The following is a 21,956-nucleotide window of genomic DNA, read 5'->3' on the forward strand; positions in this document are numbered from 1 at the left end:
ACTTGATGTCTTTCAACCTCTTGGGATAATATTCCTATCTTTCAGGAGACTTTGTTCTTGTTCTCTTAGGAGTTCCAACTAGCAGCATGCCTTCCCAAAGTGATCATCTTTGTGGACAATAATTATGTAAAAAGGTGGCTAGCCCAGGAAGACACTGAATTAGGGCATCTCCTCATATGTTTGAGTTTGGGTCAACCAGAGAACCACTTTGAGACCTATAAGGAGAAGCAGAGAAAGGTACTGCGTCTATGTTCCCCGAGGCAGCTGACTGAGATATCTAATGTCAGAATGGCAGCAAGGCATAAAGAGCAGTCCTTATAAGAGCAGAGGGCAATGTGTTGAATTCTCCTTTTACTTGGACTTTGATCTGCCATGGATACTTAGAAATTCTCCTCTACTTATTCCCAGTAAGAATAACAAAGCAATGCATCATATCCAAGAAGAGGGTACAGAGTTTGGCAGAGCTACACTACTTTCATCATTCTTTTTAAAAAACAACAGTTTGCTGATTTTGATTTTTTCTTAGTAAATATCCACATTTATACTTTAATGAGTAACTGTAAAGTTCAGACAAAGTATAAAAATCATGTTAGAATAAGGGTTTGAACCATTTGATAAATTATGAATTATTATCATACTTTTAAATTAGACAGGAATCCAGAGTGGAACCAAAATGAGAAAAACTGAGTAGACTAGGTGGTATAAGTCTCATGCTCATGAAGACAATTAATTGAAATTTTATAACCCAGACCATGAAAAGCCTCCTGGTGACATGCTCATATATTATACTCTGAGTAACTACCTAGCCATACTTAAAGGCAATGGAACTGCATATGGAAACAGTATTTTTTACATAGTACCTTCTATCCAGATTCTAATTTATCTCTCTAATAACACTGAAAGTAGTAAGTATTTTTAAAATCAACTTACACATTAAGATAGTATAATAAGATTTAGAGAGATTGAGGGACTTAAAGTCACATTAGATGCTGGAATTAGAACATAGATCATGAAAATTCCAAATCATACTGAGCAGTCTCCTGATTTATGAAATTTCTCATTTAACTCATTAGACTATTCCCTTTTTCTCATTTGGAAAAGGAAATGGTCTTATGGGGAGGCACCATTTTGAGATTCAAGAATTCTATTTCTGCCTGTACAGGTGACTGACTGGGTGAGTCACTAAAGCCTTCCATAACTTTGTTTACATGTTTAAAATATAAATGAATCACTAATTATCTTGTTCAGTCAGGGTATACTAAAAGGAAGAGTAAAATAATATTTGTAAAGTTATTGGATTTCTTTTTAATTGCTTGGAGATCAAATATTAAGTAAATTTTTACTTAAGAATTTGACCTGTACCTTTATCTCAAAAGCAATATTATTGTCCCAACTTCCAGGATCTATGCCCTGTGTAATGTAGAGATTCATTAAACTATAAGTTTTTCATTTTGTTAAGTTGGTCCTTTAATTAAAAAGTAGGAAAGCTGACAGGATTTCCCTTGAGAAACAACAAAGATCTTTAAATGCCTTCTTAAATTTCTCCCACAAAAAAGCCCATGTTTTTAATTATTTGGTCATGGAAAATAGAATATTCCAGTCTCCATGGAAGTGAAAATAAATAAATATTCTTGGTATGATAATGAATAAGTGCATAATTGATAAGGACAGCCTGCAGTATACAAGGAATAGAGGGCAACTAGGTGATACTGTGAACAGAGTATGGAACCTAGAATCAGAAAGATTCATTTTCCTGATTTCAGATCTGGTCCCCAATACTGATTAGTTGTGGGTAAAATGAGTTAGAGAAGTAAGTGGCAATCACTTTAGTATATTTGCCAAGAGAAATCTAAATGGGTTCATAAAGAGTCAGGAATGATTGAAAAAGTACTGAACAGTAACAACAGCAATGCAACAAATAAGGAACTTTGAAGAAACACTTGAAGGACATCATCATTGAAAATGCATGAGTGAAAAAAAGTACAAAGTGTGTTAAGAAAGATGTAGAATGGTATAACTAGGGTTTCTCAGTATGATATTTTTTTCATGGAGGGCCATTGAGGAGCCTTTTGAGCATGCCCAGTTCCAATATGAAATCCCTATATCCCCCATCACATGTGTGAGGAGCGGCCTTTGATTATCTTCTCTGCATCTTAAAATTGGCAAGATTGAGCTAAACTAAGGAACCTAATCTCCTCTTTTCAGAGACTGAGGTGATACAAGGGTGAAGGAAGATTATGCTTCCTATGAATTAGAAGAATAGATTTGTATATTTATGATTATATCTTTTGAATTAAATATGTCTTTTTGTAAATTCTTCACTGTTAAACAGGTCCTGAAGGGTCATCTAGTATACTTGTGATATAAGGAGATATTGAGGAAAGACTTCTAGAATGTTGATTTAAAGTCATGAATTTTAAGATGCATTTTACAGCTCTTTAAAAATACAATTTTAGGGGCATCTAGGTGGCACAGTGGGTTGAGCACTGGTCCTGGAGTCAGGAGGACCTGAGCTCAAAGTCAGTCTCAGACACTTAATAATTGCCTAGCTGTGTGACCTTGGGCAAGTCACTTAACCCCATTGCCTTAAATAAATAAAATAAAATAAATACATTTTTAAATATTCAACCCAAGAATGGAATGATAGAAAGAGTCCTTAGATTCAGAGCCTGTTGAACAAAATTCAAGTCACCATTTTGCCACTTGACCTTGTTCAAAGACCTTGATCACTACACCCTTCTTTGAATCTTTTCGCTCTCTATAATAAAGAGCAGCTGGAGAGGTTGGACTAGATGTCCTCCAAGGAGCTCTAACTGACTATGACTAAGTCTTTATTCCTAATTTACAGTCAACAATGAGTGCAAAGATACCACCTCCTGAATACTGTAATGGTAAGTACATTAATAATGCTGAGTCATGGTATCTTTTGTCCCATAGATTTTGGGGGGAAAAGTAGTTCACAATAGAGCAGCATTTCAAGTGTAAAGCCCTGAAAAAACACAACACTCATTTATAAATTGTACATCAAGGCCCATATTGTTTGTCCAACTGACATAAGAAGGCCATGTAAAAATTTTGTAGCTGACATAATCATAAAAATGTAATTTTAACCTGAAAGTTGCTTAAAGTAGAATTTTAACAGGCATAACAGGTGGGTTTTCTAAAACTAGATAACCCTAGACTAATTTTAAGAGGGATACATTATCTTAGTCTGGTGGTAGGTCTCGAGAGTCAGTCAGCATAATAGTAGACTTTAAGACTGAGTTCAAATCCTGACTGAGAAACTAATTAGCCCTGCCTCAAAAGGAATAATAATCAAATGATAATCAAATGAAATAAAGCACTTTCAAACCCTTAATGTCAACTATTATCAGATAGTCTCTTATGTCTCACAATTCTATAATGTCATACTATATCTGTTTTTCACTCCAACCCCAGCTTGTTTATTTAGAATCTAAATGCCTTGAAAACCTAGGAAGTGAGTTCAAATCCCTGCTCTTCCTTTGGCAATGCATGACCTCAGGCAGGTTATTCAACTCTTCTGGACTTATCTTTTTTTTTTTTCCTTTTTTATCAAGTCTTCCTGCCTCTAAGACTATCTCTCTGTAGTTATTAAACTGGACTGCCTCTATAAGCTGTAGCTAAGAATATTGCTCTAAAGTTTTTAAGATTTTAAGCTCTAAAGTTTCATAAAATAATCAATTTTGAGTCTAGAATCATCAAATTTTCCCCATATACAAGTCTAAATCTTATATATTTTTTCATTTTTTGATTACTATGCTGCCTGATTTTTAATACAGATATTTGTATTTGATTTTTTCATGAACATGAGAAATATTAGAATGTGCATTAGATTGGGAGACATTTTGGGTTCTAGAACTGACTCTGTAACATAGATGTCTCAACAGAGAGGCTCCTATTAGCTTAGGGAGTGATGACTGAAATAAGGGTAGGTGATGACTGAAATAAGGGTAGGGAAAGTGGGTTAAGGGCAGAGGAGAAGTACTTTTATTTCTATTCAATAGACTTTTATCATAATCCTAATTTATGTAAGACAATACTGCTTACCACTTTAATAGTGAAGATAAAAAATGAACACAGTCCCTGTCCTCAAAAAGCTTATGAGACTCATGCACAAATAGTTATAATACAATTGATTATGAGATGAAAACATTGAAAAAGAAGGACGAGAAGTTTGTAGAAGGAGGAGGGATCACCACTGATTGTTGAGATAAAGGCAAGGCATCATGGAGGAAATGAAAATCAGAATATCTTAAAGGGGAATAAGTTGTCTCAGGAGGAAGCACTTAGCACAGATCTGTAATAAACGTTTAGTGATTGATTGATAGACCTCACTGGAGGTCTTCAACAAAGATTAGATGACCACATATTACCCATAGAGAAGACATTCCTCCTTCCTCTTAACCCTGCCCCACCAGCATGATGTGAACTGAAAGGTAACTTCAGACTTTGAACAGTGATTTTGAAACAAGTTTCAATTCAATTTTATTCAATTTGTTTTGAGCCCATCCCATTCAATCAGCATTAAGAAATGCTGGGATGAATCACATAATTGACTGAATCAAATTTATCAAATATTAAAAACACCTAATAATATCCCAGAATTTATCCAGTGGTTGAATTGGATATTAGTCAACTAATTGAAGTAAAAAGTATTATGATGGTGTTTAAGATACTAAGGGAAAAATAAAACATAATCCCTAGTCTTAAAGAGCTTATTTTTCTATCGAAAGATTTTAGGTTTTAAAGGAGTAAAGACCTTTGGGAGTAAAAGTTCTGCAGACTGGCAATATATTAGGATTGTCATAAGTAGTCAGACATGAATCTGAACAGATTGCCAAGTTTCTTTGTAATTCTAATGGACTCTGACTTAGCACCTTCTTTAGAAATGTCCAAATCAGGAGCGGCTAGGTGGCATAGTGGATAAAGCACCGGCCCTGGAGTCAGGAGTACCTGGGTTCAAATCCAGTCTCAGACACTTAATAATTACCTAGCCGTGTTGCCTTGGGCAAGCCACTGAACCCTGTTTGCCTTGCAAAAAAAAAAAAAAAAACCTAAAAAAAAAAAAGAAATGTCCCAAATCTCCAGCATGAATTTCCCAAGTATGAGGTACTAACAATTGAATAGAGGTTTGGAAATACCTCCTGGGTCCATACCCTGACTAACATAGAGTAGGTATCTGTAAATTTGTCCTTAGTTCTGTTTTCTTTTTGCTCTTGGTGAGTTAAGTTTATAGTGACCACTTTACTCAGTGTGTGGAATGTGTTCTATTTTTCGTTTGTTGCTATTAAAACACTCTTAACAATATCCCATCTAATGTGCCTATATCACTTTCCCCTTTTCTTAACCTTTCCTCCTAAGAGCAACAAACTACTCTCCCAATGCCACCTTGGTACCTTTGAAACTTTCAAAAGAGAAAATTTGTAATATATGAAGTTCCCAGAAAAACAGGCAAAAACAAGGGAGGGGAATAACTAAGGTTAGGCTTACTCACCAAAGAATGGAGAGTGGATCCAAGATTCAAGTTCAGTGCAACTTGAGAAGAGTAGGTCACAATCAGGAACAAAAAACAGAAGACTGATCTCCCTGGGGAATTCATGTTTTTAGATTTGTTGTATGACCTGAAATGGGAATAACATGATTTGTAGAGCAGTAGGTTGATAAACTTGGTATTTATTTATAGCATGGAAAAAATTAATAAATCCTATTTGAAAAGGAACAATAGGACTTCTTCAAGTGGGATGGAAAAAGAAAAATCTCCAAAAAAATCATATCTCTCTAGGCTTTTAAGATTCTTGCCTGGGTAAATTCATATGATAAAAAAGAGAAAAGTAGAACATTTGAGAATGGAGGAAGAAGCTGCAGAAGATGGGGGTACAGGATATAATCATATATAGATGAGATGAAGAGTCAAAAAAATTAACTCAAGCCTCAAATGAGAATTTGACACATGAGGTGGAAATGACTTGCCCAATGTCATATGTATAGTAAGAAGCTACCATGGCATTGAAACCTATTCTCTGATCCCAAAACCAAATTGCTTTCCATTATTACATGCTAAAAGACAGTAATATTAGGATAGTTTTGGAAACCAATTTCATCTTTTTTTTGGAAGTCTAATGATTTTTGGCCACTCTTTGCAATGCTTGTTGGTAGGAACAGATTTTTGTGGTTAGATTAATCTCTGTTGCATCTAAAAAGTGATAACATAATGTTTGCTTCTTTGTTAGAATTCAATTTTCTTTCCCTTGAGTCCTTTGGGACGATTCTGCCTGGAAATGAATCAGGAGGTTAGGGTAGCAATTTAAAAGAAAATTTTTTTCAGTCCTTCAACTTGGGCTACTCTATTATGACAAATCAATCTGCATAATTTGAAATGAGTCCCTGCCAGGAATGGGGAACTATCTCAAACTTCTGATTTACCACCAAAAGAGAGATTTGAACATAGGGGTAAGCTGACCTCACCCCAACATTTTAATACCTCCTATTGCTTAGTATTGGGGTAGTTTTGTGGCAGTAGATAGAGTGGTAGATTACAGCTGAAATGCTGCTCTGTTGTGAACTACTTTCTCCCCAAAAAATCTATGGAACAAAAGATTATACCATGACTCAGCATCATTAATGTACTTACCACTACAGTATTCAGGAGGTGGTTAGACTTGTATATAGGAAAAACTTGATGATTCTCGACTCAAAATTGATTAATTTATGTAATGAAACGTTAGAATGACTGAAATAAAAATCTTAAAATCTTAAGATCTTAAAGCCACATAAATTCCTGGAGTCAGGAAGATTTAAGTTTAAATCTGGCCTCAGATTGTAAGCCTGGGCAAAGCACTTAAGTCTGTTTCTCTCAGTTTCCTCATCTGTAAAATGAGCTGGAGAAGGAAAATGCAAACCACTCTGCTATCTTTGCCAAGAAAATTCTGAAAGGGGTCAGACATGACTCAAAAATGATTAATCAACAAAAAAATGCTCAATATCAATTTCTTAAACTCCCAGACTTCTTTTACTAGACAAGTTAATCAATCAATAAGTTTCTATGAAATCCTGACTATATGACCAGACATTATGCCAGGTGCTGGGAATATGAAGACAAAAATGAAACAATCTCTCCTGAATTCTAAGCTTGTATTTTATCAGATGAAATAATAAGCACACATCTAAGCGTGTACAACAATTGTCTTTTGCCTATTGCAGACAAAGAAGTCTGGAAGAGAGGTGATATTTTGAGGATAGATAATGAGTACTATTTTGGATATGTTGAATTTAAGATAGCTGCTGGGTAGCCAGTTTTAAATGTCCAAAAATCAGTTGGTGAGGTGGTCCTAGAGTTCATGAAAAAGACAAGGGCTCAGTAAATAGATCTGCACCTCTGTAAATATGATTGATGAACTTAAAGTTGCTAATGAGGTCATTAAACAAGAGATTGTAGAAAGAGGAGTAAAGTGGGACAATAGAGATTCATAGTATACCCATCATTAGAGAGTGGGATACAGATGATAACCAAGCAAAGAAGACTGAAAACTAGTGCTCAGTCACCCACTATGGCCATTGTCAGTCTTCTTAAATTTTGTCTTGCCACTGGACTTTGATGACTCTGGAAGAGAGGGTGAAGCTAATGACTTTGAACAGCTCTGCCTTACTTAAATCCAATTCCCAGGCAAATTAAGACATTACCCTCACAATGTTAATGGTCCTCTTCTAGAAAGAAGGACAAATGACAACAAAAGCAAAATTGAAAAAGAAGATCCAGAAGGGAGAGAGAATTTAAGAAGTTCCCAACATCAAATATCAAAATCAAAGGTAAAAATATCAAATTTTACAGTGAGACTAACAATGATGGGAAATGAGAAAAGAGCATCACATTTGCCAAAGTAGAGATCAATGTTAACTTTAGAAAGAGCTGTTTCAGGTGAGTAAGGAGGTCAAAAGACTAAGATATTATGGGGAGGAGAGAAAATGGAGGTGAGTAGAACAAAAAACTTTTTTCCCTAAGTGTTCCCAGTTAGTAGGTAGTTAGAAGCAGCTTTAATAGGTTGTAAGCCAACCTATTTTATAGATAAGGAAATTAAAGCACAGAACAGTTAAATGAAATGCCAAAGGTGTTTCAAAGGTTATTGAATAACAGAGCTGAAATTTGAACACAGGCCACTTGATTTTTGACCCAGAATTCTTGTTACTTTACCATGCTGGCTTGATTATTATTACAAAGGGGAAAAGAAAGAAGATGGAAATTTGAAGGAATGAGACAGTCAAGGGAGCAATTTTTTTAGATCTTGCAAGGCAATGGGTTGAAGTGGCTTGCTCAAGGCCACACAGCTAGTTAATTATTAAGTGTCTGAAGTCAGATTTGAACTCAGGTACTCTTGACTCCAAGGCCAGTGCTCTATCCATTGTGCCATCTAGCCCCCCCACAAGTGAGAAATTTTTAAAGATTGTGGAAACTTAGATCTGTTTGTATGTGGCAAGAAATGAAACAGTAGAGAAGGGAAGAGTGAAGATTAGGGAAGAGATATAATTATGGGGCAAGCTGTCAGAGATGAGAGAATAAGGGATTGGGGTATAGCTAGGGGAATTGGTCTTATTGAGGGAAAAGGCCACCATTTCATCAGAGACTATAGTAAAAGAGGGGAATGGTGATAATGGCAAGAGGATTTGGCTTTGGAGGAGAGAAGAGGTTAGTGGCTTCCAACTTCTCAAGTTAGTGTAAGTAATGATTTCTGAGGGGGAGGGATCAGGAAGAGTAATGAAAGACTTGAAAAGAGAGGACTGAAGCAACTGCAAAAATAGAGAATCAACTAGACTTAGCAAGAATTCATAAATCTCTCTTAAAATAATCTATCATTAAAGACATTTATTTAATTTCTACTTTATGTGATAGGTGCATAAGGATGGCAAGTCACACTATAGAGATGTGTGTTTCTCTCAATCAGCTTTTGGATTACTCATTACTACTCAATACTCATAACTACTCACTCTCTGGGTTGATTCTCTAACCTTTCAAGTAGCAGGATTAGGTTCTTAGAGAAGAATCACCATTGAGTGATTACCAGGATCCTCTGATGAATAACTCTGTTATGGGGAAATATCATTCTCCCTACTCCTGTTGTTAGCTTTCAAGTCCCACCAATGTGCTTCCATTTAGACAAACCTATCCCTCAGAATGATGACATACTTAAATTTTAAACATTACTCTCTACTTAGAAATAAGGCAAAAGAATCAATATTACATGTTTATATATATATATATATATATATATATATATGTATGTATATAACAGGGGCATTCCATTCCATATGAGTTTAATAGCCAAGAAATTAATAATAACCTTGGGTCATACTCTCATTAATGCAACTCATTATCTGTTGAAGAGAATGGGGACACATTTATAGAAATCTTCCAAAGAGGTACATAAGTGGCTCAAACCTATGAACTTAGGATAATAAAAAATTCTGAATTATAACTTTTCATGACCTCTTTCTTTTTCAGGAACTATCCATAAAAGTTCTTTGATCAACATAGCTTCTGCATTAAATAAATTCTTCCATATCCATGTTTTACTTGGCTAATATCTCACTTGGTAATATCTACATTTGATGTTTCAGCCAAAGTAGTCACTCCCCTGAATTTCTTCTCTAATTCTTCTCTACCAGTCTGCAACTAAAGTGAAGCAGATCAGAATTATGACTCATTCATCAAACAATGATTCTATGATGTTCAGTGTATTGTATTCATATAGACAGGAAAGTGAACTAATTATTTTAAATTTTGATTTTTAAAACAAGAATTAAAATGAAAAATATTTCTCATTCAAAAACATAACTTCATGGTTATGAAGTCCTTTCATATTTATTATCTCCTTTGATATTCTCCCAGCAACCAAGTGAGATAATGAATGATTTTTTATGTTTTACAGGGGTATACACTGAGACCCAAGAAATCAAGCAACATCCTAGCAAGTAGTAAAGTCAGAACTCAAGCCTAGATCTTTTGACTCCAAGATCAGTACACTTTCCACTACACCAATTTCAGTTCACAAGCTTCCAACTAGCCAGTATTAAGTATTCTAGTTAATAGAGGTTTCACTGTCCTTATGTCATCACAGGGGAATAGAATGGAAAGAAAGAAGCTGTGGACCAGAGATGCCTCATGACAGCTTTCTCCCAATCAGGATTTTAATGAGAAAATTATTTAAGGGGAGGTCAGTGTTGGGGTCAGGGGAATTATCTGTTGTCTTGCAGAGAGTACGGGAGCAGGTGATAGCCATTGAAGTCAGCATATATTTGGTGGACCAGGGTATATTCATAGAATCATAGAAGCTTGGAACTGGATGAGATATCAGATTTCTTCTAGTGCAATCAATACATGAAAAAAACTTCTAACATACTAGAGAATAAATGTTTCAATATTTGCTCAGATATAGGGGTGTGCTAGTAATGGGCAACTAGTTGGTTAAGTATATAGAGTACTGAGCCTGGGGTCAAGAAGACTCATCTTTCTGAGTTCAAATCCAGTCTCAGACACTTTCTAGCTGTGTGACTCTGGACAAGTCACTTAACCTTTCTAAATATGAATAGCTACAATTCCAGATCCATTACCATCAATTTCAGTTGCCTGAAGCAAATAGGACAAAATGATGTCCTGATAATAAGCATTTCTTCAAATCCTTTATAGGAGGACACCTTAATGTTGGCTTCATATAACCATCAAGACCCCAGAGTGCTATATCATGAGAGGAAACACATGCAACATCGGACCATTATAAGGAAAGAATATCCATTTAGGGATAGGGGTTACTACAAGGCTACTTCTCAGGGGACTTCTGGCTTAGTATATTGCAACTAAAGTGAAGCAGATCAGAAATATCTTTTATCTTCCTATTTTAAATAATTGTTTATGCCATTTAGTTTTAATAGTGTTGAGTAAAAAAAAGTCTTTTACAAAATATAAACGTAATACTTTTTTTAAAAAATCACTCAAGTGTTAAAATAATTATTTTAGATTTTTATGCCTTCCAGATAAAGCTACTGCTTTATCTGATTCTGAGCATAAAAGCTCTCAGGATATATCTTTTGAATGAAATGGGGTCAGGAAAATCAGTGTGGTCCTACTACTCTGTTATTCAGATCAAAATGACACATTTTTATCAAAGGCAAGGATCTTTTCAAAGACAACCCTCTTCTGAAATTTTCAGCCCTTTGCCATTTTATAAACAGGAAAATGGTAACCCTGAGCCACAGCAGCCTCAAAGCACCAACAATTCCTCAGACAGAGCAGAGAAATGAGATTTCTCATCCTTGGTTTAAGAACCTGTCTGTCTGTGACTTTGAGTAACTTCCTTATCTTCTCTGATTTCATTTTCCTGTCTGGGAATTAAGAAGGGAAGGAGAGGAAGGTGGAGAATATATTGACATCATAAGTGAAGAATGAGCAGGAATGGTCTGCCTCACCACATTTTGAGGATAAATATTATTGTTCCTTGAGTCACTTAATAATAATTCCCATATTTACTGGGTCACAAGGCACAGAAGGTGCTATATTTACTTAGGGACAGGCCTTGCACAGTTGCTCTTGAACACAGAGATGGATGATATGTCATCATTGCAGTATGGGGAAAAAGTTTCGGCTCTGAAGTCACAGGACCTAGATTCAAATAATACTTCTGCTGATTACCATGTGATCTTAATCAAACCCCTTCACTTCTACAGTCCTCAGTTTCTGCATTTGTTAAATGATAAAGTTGAATTTGATGACCTCCCAGATCCCTTTCAGTTTTAGATCTCTGAATCTAGGATTCCTGAGAAACAATGGGAAGGGAAGAAGAAAAGCAGTACATTTTTTGTATTTGGAGATCTAAGTGTTTTAAAAATAATATCTTATTTGATCCTCACAAGAACTCTTGAGATAGGTGCTATTATATCCTTATTTTACAGATGAAGAAACTGAGGCTAAGAGAGCAACTTGTCCAGTGCCATATAGTTAATGTTTCAAGAGGGACATCCTGAATCTATTCATCATGTCACCCAGTGTCTGCTTTGTAAATACAGAAAGGGCTATTCATCTGGTATGGATATAAAACAAAGGGTTGCTCATTTCCCCAAACATACTGAAAGTCCTGCATCAATACATGGCTTATTCTTCAAAGTAATTTACATGGAAGACAATATTTATTTCAGTCATGCTGTTAAAAAGTACATCAAGATATGTCCTTCTCATCAAGAGTAACTAGGATCAAATTATTTCTGCCACTTACTTCCTTACTGAAGAAATTCTTTTCTTTTCTTGGGTCTCAGATAGCTCATGCCTAAAAAAGAGGGGTTAGAGAGGATTATTCCTGAATTCCTATCTATTTCTCAATCCATAAGCCATTGATCAGTAAGAGAAAAAATGTCAGGAATATTGGTTGACTTCTTATTATTCTGATAGTCTTCCTTTGGAATATGATGGCTTTTTAGGTTTCAAGAATTACATAATTATTCCCAATAGATAAAGTTCCGGTCCTGGAGTCAGGAGGACCTGAGTTCAAATTTAGCCTCAGACACCTAATATTCACTTAGCTATGTGAACTTGGGCAAGTCACTTAACCCCATTGCCTTGCCTATATATATATATATATATATATATATATATATATATATATATATATATATATATATATATATATATACACAATTATGACCTGGGAGGGGTTCAATAGGAATCGGACACTGTGCTTGTGAGATCTCTGACATTATCTACCCCTAGTTATCAGTTAATGTATTGGAAGAGATTAATATCAACTGAGAATTGAGTAGTTGATAAAAAAAAGAAGACGATGATGATGATGATGATGTCAGATTCTGTGCTCAATTCTGGCAAGTCTTCTTCTCTGAAGCAGATTTACCTTCTAAAAGGAAAAGGTCACAGATAGGTGGTTGTTGGAAAGGAACATACATGTCAGAAGACTGAGTAGTTGATTTGAAAAGGAGGGAAGGTGTCAGGAAGAAGATAAGTGGGCTAGAATTCTCACCTAAGACCTTCCCTGACTCTCACACTTACTAGTTCTATGACCCTGGAGAAGTTACTTAACTCTTCTAAGGCTTAGATCCTTATCTGTAAAATGAAAGAACTGAACTAATTGACCTCTAAGGTTCCTTTTAGCTTGAAATCAATGATACTAGGAACTTCATTCCAATTAATTTAAATATATGGAGTTGTGAGAAGGCACAAACACATCCTTGAGATTCTTCATTGATAAGGGATAAGTACTGTATTATGAGTTTTATCTTGGAGCTTCTCTGGCACACTGAGGGAAGTGGAAAGATTCCAGGACTAGGAACCAGAATGGGCAACTAGGTGGCATAGGGGATAAAGTATTAGATCTGAAGTCAAGAAGACTCTTCTTCCTTAATTCAAACCTTCCTCAGACATTTACTAGCTGCATGATCCTGGACAAGTCATTTAATCCCATTTGCCTCAGTTTTCTTATCTTAAAATGAACTGGAGAAGAAAATGATAAACCACTCCAGTATCTTTGCCCAGAAAACCCCCAAATGGAAGGACAGAGAGGTAGACAGAACTGAAAAGACACAGCAACAAAAAGTAGTCAAAGGCTGGCTGTTCTACTTAGTAACTGTCAAACTATGGGCAGGATCTATTTCTTCTTTGAGCCTCAGATATGATAGCTTAAAATGGACATTGTAGAGTTAGCACCTATCATACAGTGTTGTTTTAACTTATTATAACCCTTAAAGTATTTATAAATATTTCATATTGCTTGTGACTGTCATTGTCTTGGAATGGAAATGCCATCTCTCCCTTTGTTGTTATTCAGTTCCAGTCAAATTTGACTTTTCATGACCCCATTGTGGGATTTTCTTGACAAAGATACTGGAGTGATTTGCCATTTCTTTCTCCAGGTCATTTTACAGATGAGGAAACTGAGGCAAATAGAGTTAAGTGATTTGTCCAGAGTCACATACCTAATAAGTGTCTGAGGAAGATTTGAACTCAGGTCTTCTTGACTGTATGCCCTTCACTCTATCCACTGTGCCACCTAACTGCCCAACTTTCCCCTCCCATTAACCAAATTGGTAATTTAGTGAGCTACCTAGAGTATTGATAGATTAAGCAACTTTCTTATGGTAATTAGTAAAATTAGTATTTTTCAGAATCAGTACCCAGATCTTCCTGCTCCAAGGCTATCTTTTTTGTCCACTACATCAGAGAATTCTTAGCATTGTGGAGTATGGATAGATTTCAGAGGTTTCTGTCAACTTGAATGGGGGGGGGGGGGGAACAAAACAACAAATATCTTTAATTTTACATCTCCCTAAGAGAAATTCAGCATTTCCTTTGATTATAAATTTGAGAAAAAGATTCTGAGAAAAGGTCCATAGAGTTCACCACAGCTCCTGCTCTCAGCCTGTCACCCTCCTCTCCCTCCCAGAACTGGACCTTAGATTCTTCCTCTGGGTTCTTAAACTCTGATAGTGGAGATCTTGCCTTTTCTTGTCTTCCTATCACTTTCCAGTGGTCGTCTGACCATGTATGTTCCTTTCCAGCAACCACCTATCTATGACCTTTTCCTTTAGAATGTAAATCTGCTTCAGAGAAGAAGACTTGCCAGAATTGAGCACAGAATCTGACAACATCATCCTCATCATCATCATCTTCTTATCAAAAATATTATATAATCTTTAAGGTTTTCAAAGTGCTTCCCAAATATTATCTCATTTGATAACAACCTTGGTAGGTAGGTGCTATTAATATCTTCATTTTATAGATGAGGATGTAGAGAAATTGAGTGAATTCCCCAGTATCACAAGGCTAGCAGTAAGGGTCTGAGTGTGCATTTAAAGCACTGGTCTTCCTGACTCTAGATCATGCACTCTGACTCCTGTACCATCTAATTTAAATGCTCTGTCTATCTGTATTTCTATCAATCCATTTATTTCTCTCTATCTGTCTGTCTGCTGTCTGTCTATGTATGTATCTATCTGTTCATCCATTTGTCCATTATCTGTCAGTCTATCTATACATCTATCCATTTGTTTGGTTTTTGTCTGTCTGTCTATATGTTTGCCCCCCCCATCTATCTAGCTATCTGTCTGTCTATCTATCTATTGCTACTTCTCATAATTTATCTTTAAATAGGAAAGGATGGAAAGAAGCACTTTTCTACTCCCTCTTCTTTTGCTGAACACTATTATCTCCACTGACTTTAGACTTTGAACTCTCTCCTCCCTTTTTGGTCCCAGTGGGCCTGGAAATTAGAGAGTAAAGTCAAATATTGGCGCTGAGAACGAGCAATTCCATGGTTGACAGTGACAGATATGCAGCTTTCAGCATCAGGGTATATTGACCTATTTGGATTCCAAAACCCAGGAATGATACAGCAATGATAAAGTCAAGTTAAATCGCCAAGATTTATGAAATACCTATTATATACCAGGCACTGTGCTAAGCACTTAGCACTTAGATTATTTCCTATAACATTCTTGGGGCTTATAGCTCTGTTCTTTCTGGGGTTTTTTGTTTTGTTTGCTTGGTTTTTTCTTTTTTTAATCCATCACATTGTGTTTTGTAGAATCTTGCACAAAGCAGGTGCTTGAAATATGGAAAGAAAGGAAGGTAGAAAGGAAAAAATAATAAAAAAGAAGGAAGGCAGGCAGGAAGGAAGGATGGAAGGAGAGGAAAAGAGGATGTATTAGAGAATTTAGATGATTTTTCTAGATGGATCAGAGTTTGTGTTTAAGCTAGAATTCAAATTTGACTTCTTGACTTCAAGTTTTAACAGATCACTTCCAGTGTTAAAATGGATACAGAAAGGATTGAATTAGCCTGTGATTTCACTGATATAGGGCATTCCCCATGGAGAAAACTCCCTATATCGGTGCAGGTCAGTTCTTTCTCTACAATTTGCTATCTTACAAAGTTACCCAGAATACTGGTAAATTGGGTGATTTGTCCAGAATCACTTGGTCCAAATGTGTCAGAGATTGGATTTGAATCCAGATCTTCTGGATTAACCCTGTGACCAACCAGTTTTTTCTCCACTGCATCATACTGCAAATTTATATTCTGGGACCAACCTGTGTGGGATGGAGTGAGCAGACAAGGTTGCACATAGAAGGAAGTAATGAATATTGAAGTATAGGCAGCACTGGGATGGGCACAAGACTATTTAGGTAGTTTTCTCTCATAAGAAATCATCAGTACACAACTAATTTTAACAATGGAGAAAGGCCTGGAATCTCTTTTTTACTTAGCAATTTCCTACCTGTTGTAAAAACTCCAACATTCTCTGTTTGGGAACAACCCAAGTTTCAGTCATCCCATATAATGGTACTGGGGAAGAGAATTGTTCTCCATGGTACCCTTAGGGACTAGACTGGAAGGAAAACTTCCTTCATATCCTGAAACCCTTCCTGAATGCCACCAAAGAAGTCAGAACTATTTTTACCTTGTCTTGAGAAAGAAAAAAAATTAAATGACATTATGAGGTAGTCCCTGGTTTCTATCTTTAGAATGAAGTATGAAGAGAATGGGCTGATTTTTTTCTTTTTTAAGTCACTCCATTTTATTAAATCATAGATTTAGTACTAGAAGGAAGTTTAAAGACTATCATGATCAATATCCCTACCCCCACATTCCCTCCCAAAACACATTTTATAGATGGAGAAACTGAGGCACAAAAGTTTAAGTGACTGGTTAAGATCTTAAGTACCTGAATTAAGAATTAAACCCAAGTCTTTCCAATTCAAGGTCCAGTGCCCTATTTGCATTGTCATGATGCCTCTTCAGTTTTTACTGAGCATTTTTGTGTGAGTTTATTTTTAGAAAACTGAAAAAAAGTCTATGTAGGAATGTGAATAAAAATCATAGAAAGTTAAAACTGAAAAGGACTTTGGAAGTCATAACGGTCACAGAATCATAGATCTCGATCTGGAAACGAAGTCAGAGGTTATCAAGTACATTAAATACAGGGAATCTTAGAGTGGGGAAAGAACTGTTACAAAGTAAGACAGAACAAAAGTTGCAAAGTCAAGACCTGAATCCAGGCTCTGTGACTGCAAATCAGGTCTTCTCCCCACTCAATTTGTCACTTTTCTACCTCTGGTACTGATAATTAATCTGATGGATTAATCTGTACTAATAATGAATGATTTTTAGATTGGCTGCTATCTTTCCAGTAAATGTAGTTATCCTTTAGTAGGGATAACTTGAATTTTCTTGAGTCTCTTTCCCCTGAGGAGTGACTCTCGATGTCAACTTTAAACACAGGTTGGCAGAAGGAGATTTTGTTTTGTTTTGATTTTCTTTAGATTGGAAGTTATTCAGTGGCACATCTCAAAGTACATCATTTGGGTCTACTTATGTAGAATGGTCTTCTTGCCTAAGCTATTTTTGGTTGGAGGATTAGACTTGGGAAAACCAAGAACACCATAGTTTAGAAAGACTCCTATGAGTACAATACAACTCCTAGTACCACAGCAGAGCTTCAGGGAATGACTAACAGCATATGGACTCATATGGATTGTGTTAAATTTGGGTTTTCCTCTCCCTTTTCCTTCTCTTTTTTCCTTTCCTCTCCTCTCCTCTCCTCTCTCCTGACCACTTCTCCCCCTTTTCCCCTTACTATCCTCTCCTCCCTTTCTCTCTCTCTCTCTCTCTCTCTCTCTCTCTCTCTCTCTCTCTCTCTCTCTCTCTCTCTCTCTCTCTCCTCATTTCCTATTCTTTCTTTTCTCTTCTTTATTATTTCCCTCTTCTGCTTTATCTTTCTTCTATTTCTCTGTCTCTCTATTCCCTTACCCCCTTTTTCTTTCACTGTGTCTTGCAAAGAATTCAAGTATTTTCTGAAAAGAGTCAGAGAGGCATAAAATAATTAGAGGCTCCACAGAGTCAGTGGTCTCAAGAGGGTCGATTTCTTTTTCCATAACATGGCTGTCTTTGCAAACACAGGATTGTTCTGAGAATCAAATATGCAAAAGTACTTTGTAGAAAATCTCAGAGCAAGAGTGAGAGTTACTCTATGTTATTATAATCAGAGTACAGATGAGAGAGGGAGGTCTTTTGCCTTTTTTTATAACCATAGCACTTAACACTGTGTCCAGCATATAATAGACATTTAATAAATGCTTATAGACTGATTAACTCCCTGACTGATTGGATGGTAACACCATCAAATTCTATTTTTCAAAAGCAAATTTGATTCATTTTCTATACAGAGAGTAGTTTAGACTTTAGTTTAGACCTTCCAATAAGAACAATGTTCTTATAATTGAGAAATAGTACATAAAATAAAATTTTTAAAAGAACAATATCTCTATTTTCCACTCGTTCTGAGGAAGAGGTGTCATCATTTATGACATCAAGTCCTGGCTCCCAGATATGCAGCCTGAAAACCTCAAACTTTTTCTGCATTGATGGAAGACATAACAGGTAGATTTAGTTTTTCTGTTCTCAATTAAATAACCTGTCACTTGCACATGTAGCATAGCACTTCATGTCTGTTTGAAACAAACAAAAACCACAATGCTAATTTTACAAATTTTCCTTATACCCCTCCTATTTAATTTTCATTTGTGTTCAAATAGCTTTCAACCTCAGTATTGTGTTAGGGTATCCCAGTCTTATCAGATTACTGCAGAACATTTGTTTGTATACAATAGGGTCACATTTTCCAAAGCAAATCCAACATGTGTGTTAGTTTGATAACATTTTATCCTCCTTTCTCCCACTGTAATTCACTGGGGACTTTCGACCTTAGAGCAAGAGATTTCCATCTTCATGAAAACAGAAAGTTCCTAAATCTACTCTTATCAATTAATCTCTGTATTTGAATATACTTTTCAGTGGATTTTCCCTTAATCGTGCCAAAATGAGGCATACAAATACATTTCAACTTTTTTTAAAGACATAAATGATAGCTTACTGGGGGGAGGGTCAGAGAAAGTGATATCAACAATATGCTTATTGTCTTCAGTACTCTCAAAGGATGATAGTGATTGGCAAGTCTAGTGACCTCTTCTCCGTCCTCATTTTTAACCCTTTCCTAAATATCTGGGAACTTTGCTCCCAGAATTCTGTGTGGAGAGTAGGGGAGAACTCTTTCTCTAGGGGACTTTCCTTCCTTCCTCAGTGACTATTGACTTTTTGTGTTTCTCAACTAGTCTGCATTACTGTATGGCATGGTCATCTATCTTCTGGGATACTCTCTAAAGTCCACCTTCCTCTCTAATCACTATAACAGCAAGGGCTACAGTCTGTGAAAGATGGGTCACCCTTTCCCAGTGCAATATTATCTATGGTTGCTGCCAGCAAGTCCCATTAAATCTTGTCCCACATTTTGTGGCCCCTCACAATGAATTTGCTCCAAGAGTCAAGATTCCTAGTTGTAGTTCTCCCATTTCTTTCTTGAACTATTTCATCCCTCTATAATAGCTTCATTTTCTTCCATGCCTGTAGGATTATCTTTCTATCTCTTTCCATGGCTTTAGTCTCCTCCCTATGCTGTGGTCATCCTGTGATTCTATCCTAATATTTTTTCCTTGAAAAATTTATCCATTTCCTTGGTTTCATTCATAACTTCAATGGGAATTAGTTCCATATTTACATCTTCAGCTATGACCTCTCTTCCAGGTTATAGGCTTGTATATGCAAGGATGTACTAGCTATTTCCCCTTAGATATTTCTCCATTACCCATAGACTCAATATGTTTAAAACTCAAGTCATCTTTCCTCTCAAACTGATTTCTCCAGGCTTCCAAAGTCCTGTCAAAGGCATGATCATTTCCCCAGTCACCCAGCTTCTGAATGTCAATAATTCCTTTTTATTTCTCCCTTTCCCTTGTTCCCCATATCTAATTAGTCACCAAGTTATGTCAGCTTTTCTTTTTTTAACATCCCTCTTCCTTCACATTCTTACTGCCACCACCCTGGGTCTGACCTTACTCATTCTTTGTAACATAAGATACAAGAGCTTCCTTATCGATCTTTCTCTCTCCTGTCACTTTTTTCCCCTGTTCAACAGGTTAAACTTTCTAGAATATCATTTTAAAAAATGTTCTATTTCATAAAGTCTAGAGCATTAAGGTACTCCACAATCTGTTCCCAATTTCTTTTTCCAAGTTGATATCTTATTTCTCCCTTGTCTACCTCTCCAGTCAAATTTATCTAGCATCTGTCCCAGGACATAAGACAAGCAATAGAAGAAAAGTTGAGATTTGGAGTCAGAAGACTTGGCTTATGTCTCTGCTCTGACACTTATTAGCTGTTCAACCATGGGAAATTTTTTTAACCTCTCTGGACCTGTTTTTTCATCTGGAAAATGAAAGGATTAGACCAGAAGATGATGTGTAAGTGCTCTTTCATTTCTGAAGGTCTGGGATTCTGTACCTTATGCACTCCTCAGCATGGAGTTCTGCAAATAGTTGGCACTCCAGTGCCAAATGAACAAATGCCCATTCTCAAAATTCTTTATAAGGATAATTCTGTGCAATACGATGTCAAGTGATGAACTGCTTTTTAGTTAGAGGATTCAAGTTGAGCAGACAAACCACCAGGATAGTTCACAATTAAAAATGCTTCTGCCAAAATCTATTGCTTCCAGGATTAAAAGGATTTATAAATTACAGGGTCTTCCATTTAGATCTGGAAGTTTTCTCAGAGATCATCTAATTCAATCCCTTCATTTTGCAGATAAGAAAACCAAAGCCCTGAAAGGTGAGAACTTGCCCAAGGTCACAAAAGTAGTTATTACCAGAACTGAAATTCAAACTCAGGTCCTCTGACTTCAGATTTATACTTTTCCTGCTTTACTCCATTGCCTTCTCATAGATTAGGGCTCCCTTTTTCCCAGGAAATGGGGAGTAAAGATGTTAAAGATGACCTTGAGTTTAATTTGTTATACGAGAATCATTTGGCACTCTTTGATCATATCCTGTTTACGAAGAACATTTAATCTGATTTTGTAAAATCCGCAAGTAACAGCTCCAAAGTCCCAAGGATGAAGTCAGTGCAGGACATAGGCCTTTCTTTCCTTTTAAAAAGTTACCAATAGTGTTAGTCCTGGGTGGGGCTGACAAGACTTCTTCCTGCTCAGGCTATCCTCCAACAGACAGCTCTTGGCAAAATTCACAACAGCTGTTTTGGTGACCTATGGTAAAATTATAGAGCAGGTGATCCAGGGTGCTGAATTGGATAGAATTGAGTGCGTAAAATCATATCCAAAAGGGATTTATGGTTTAGCTCAGGTGAGTGTCCTTGCAGGGACACCACTTTGTCCAGTAGCCCCTTTAATTCCATCTATATTATGGACTGATTTTATTTCTACTCAGATCCAAAAATCTGAGGTTTTTCCTCTCCCAGATTAATTGTTTTATAAAGGTAAACTAGGTCATCTTTTGGCCTCACTTCTTACCTAGACTTTGGTCACTGAATGGCTGTTGCCTTTCACAAACTGAGATCTGGGAGAAACAGCTTAAAAACACCAAGGTCTCCCACTACCTTTAGGGCCTTAACCAATAGTCCTTACCTATGTCCTGCTACTGGACTCCTGATAACTCTGGAGGAGAGAGTGCTACTGATAACTTTGCACAGCCCTGCCTCACTTAAATCCAACTAATTTGCAAGTTAAGACATGACCTTTCTGATGCCATTAGCCCTCTTTGAGAACAAAGGACAAACAGCAATAAATATTATGGTCTAGTAGAAAAGGGACTGAAGCAAAATGTGACTTTAAAAAATTATTTTTTTTTCCTCACTTACATGTGAAATAATTTTAACATAAATTTTTTTTAATTTTGAGCTCCAGATTTCTCCCTTCTTTCTTGTCTTCCTTCACTGAGAATACATGAATTTGATAGTTATAAATGAGCAATCATGAAAAACATATTTTCAGATTAGTGACTGACTTGTTTTTTCATCTTTCCTAGCCTTTTTAGGTTAT

The 21,956-nt window shown here is 36.2% G+C and overlaps 1 protein-coding gene across 6 annotated transcripts in view; it reads right to left on the bottom strand.

Annotated features, from left to right (window-relative positions):
• The window catches only part of ADGRF5 (adhesion G protein-coupled receptor F5), a 173,548-nt gene that overhangs the window by 96,586 nt on the left and 55,006 nt on the right, over positions 1-21,956 (bottom strand). For 4 of the 6 annotated variants that reach the window (XM_074237123.1, XM_074237128.1, XM_074237126.1 and 1 more), the window contains exons 2-3: positions 12,279-12,329; positions 5,516-5,642 (exon numbers count right to left, since the gene is read on the bottom strand). In XM_074237123.1, coding sequence (XP_074093224.1) covers positions 5,516-5,642; positions 12,279-12,329 — 178 coding nt within the window. The remainder of the gene's footprint in view (positions 1-5,515; positions 5,643-12,278; positions 12,330-21,956) is intronic. The other 2 variants (XM_074237127.1, XM_074237125.1) reach the window with 1 other exon arrangement.

This window comes from Macrotis lagotis, chromosome 5 (assembly GCF_037893015.1).
Source record: "Macrotis lagotis isolate mMagLag1 chromosome 5, bilby.v1.9.chrom.fasta, whole genome shotgun sequence".
Lineage (NCBI taxonomy): Eukaryota > Metazoa > Chordata > Mammalia > Peramelemorphia > Peramelidae > Macrotis > Macrotis lagotis.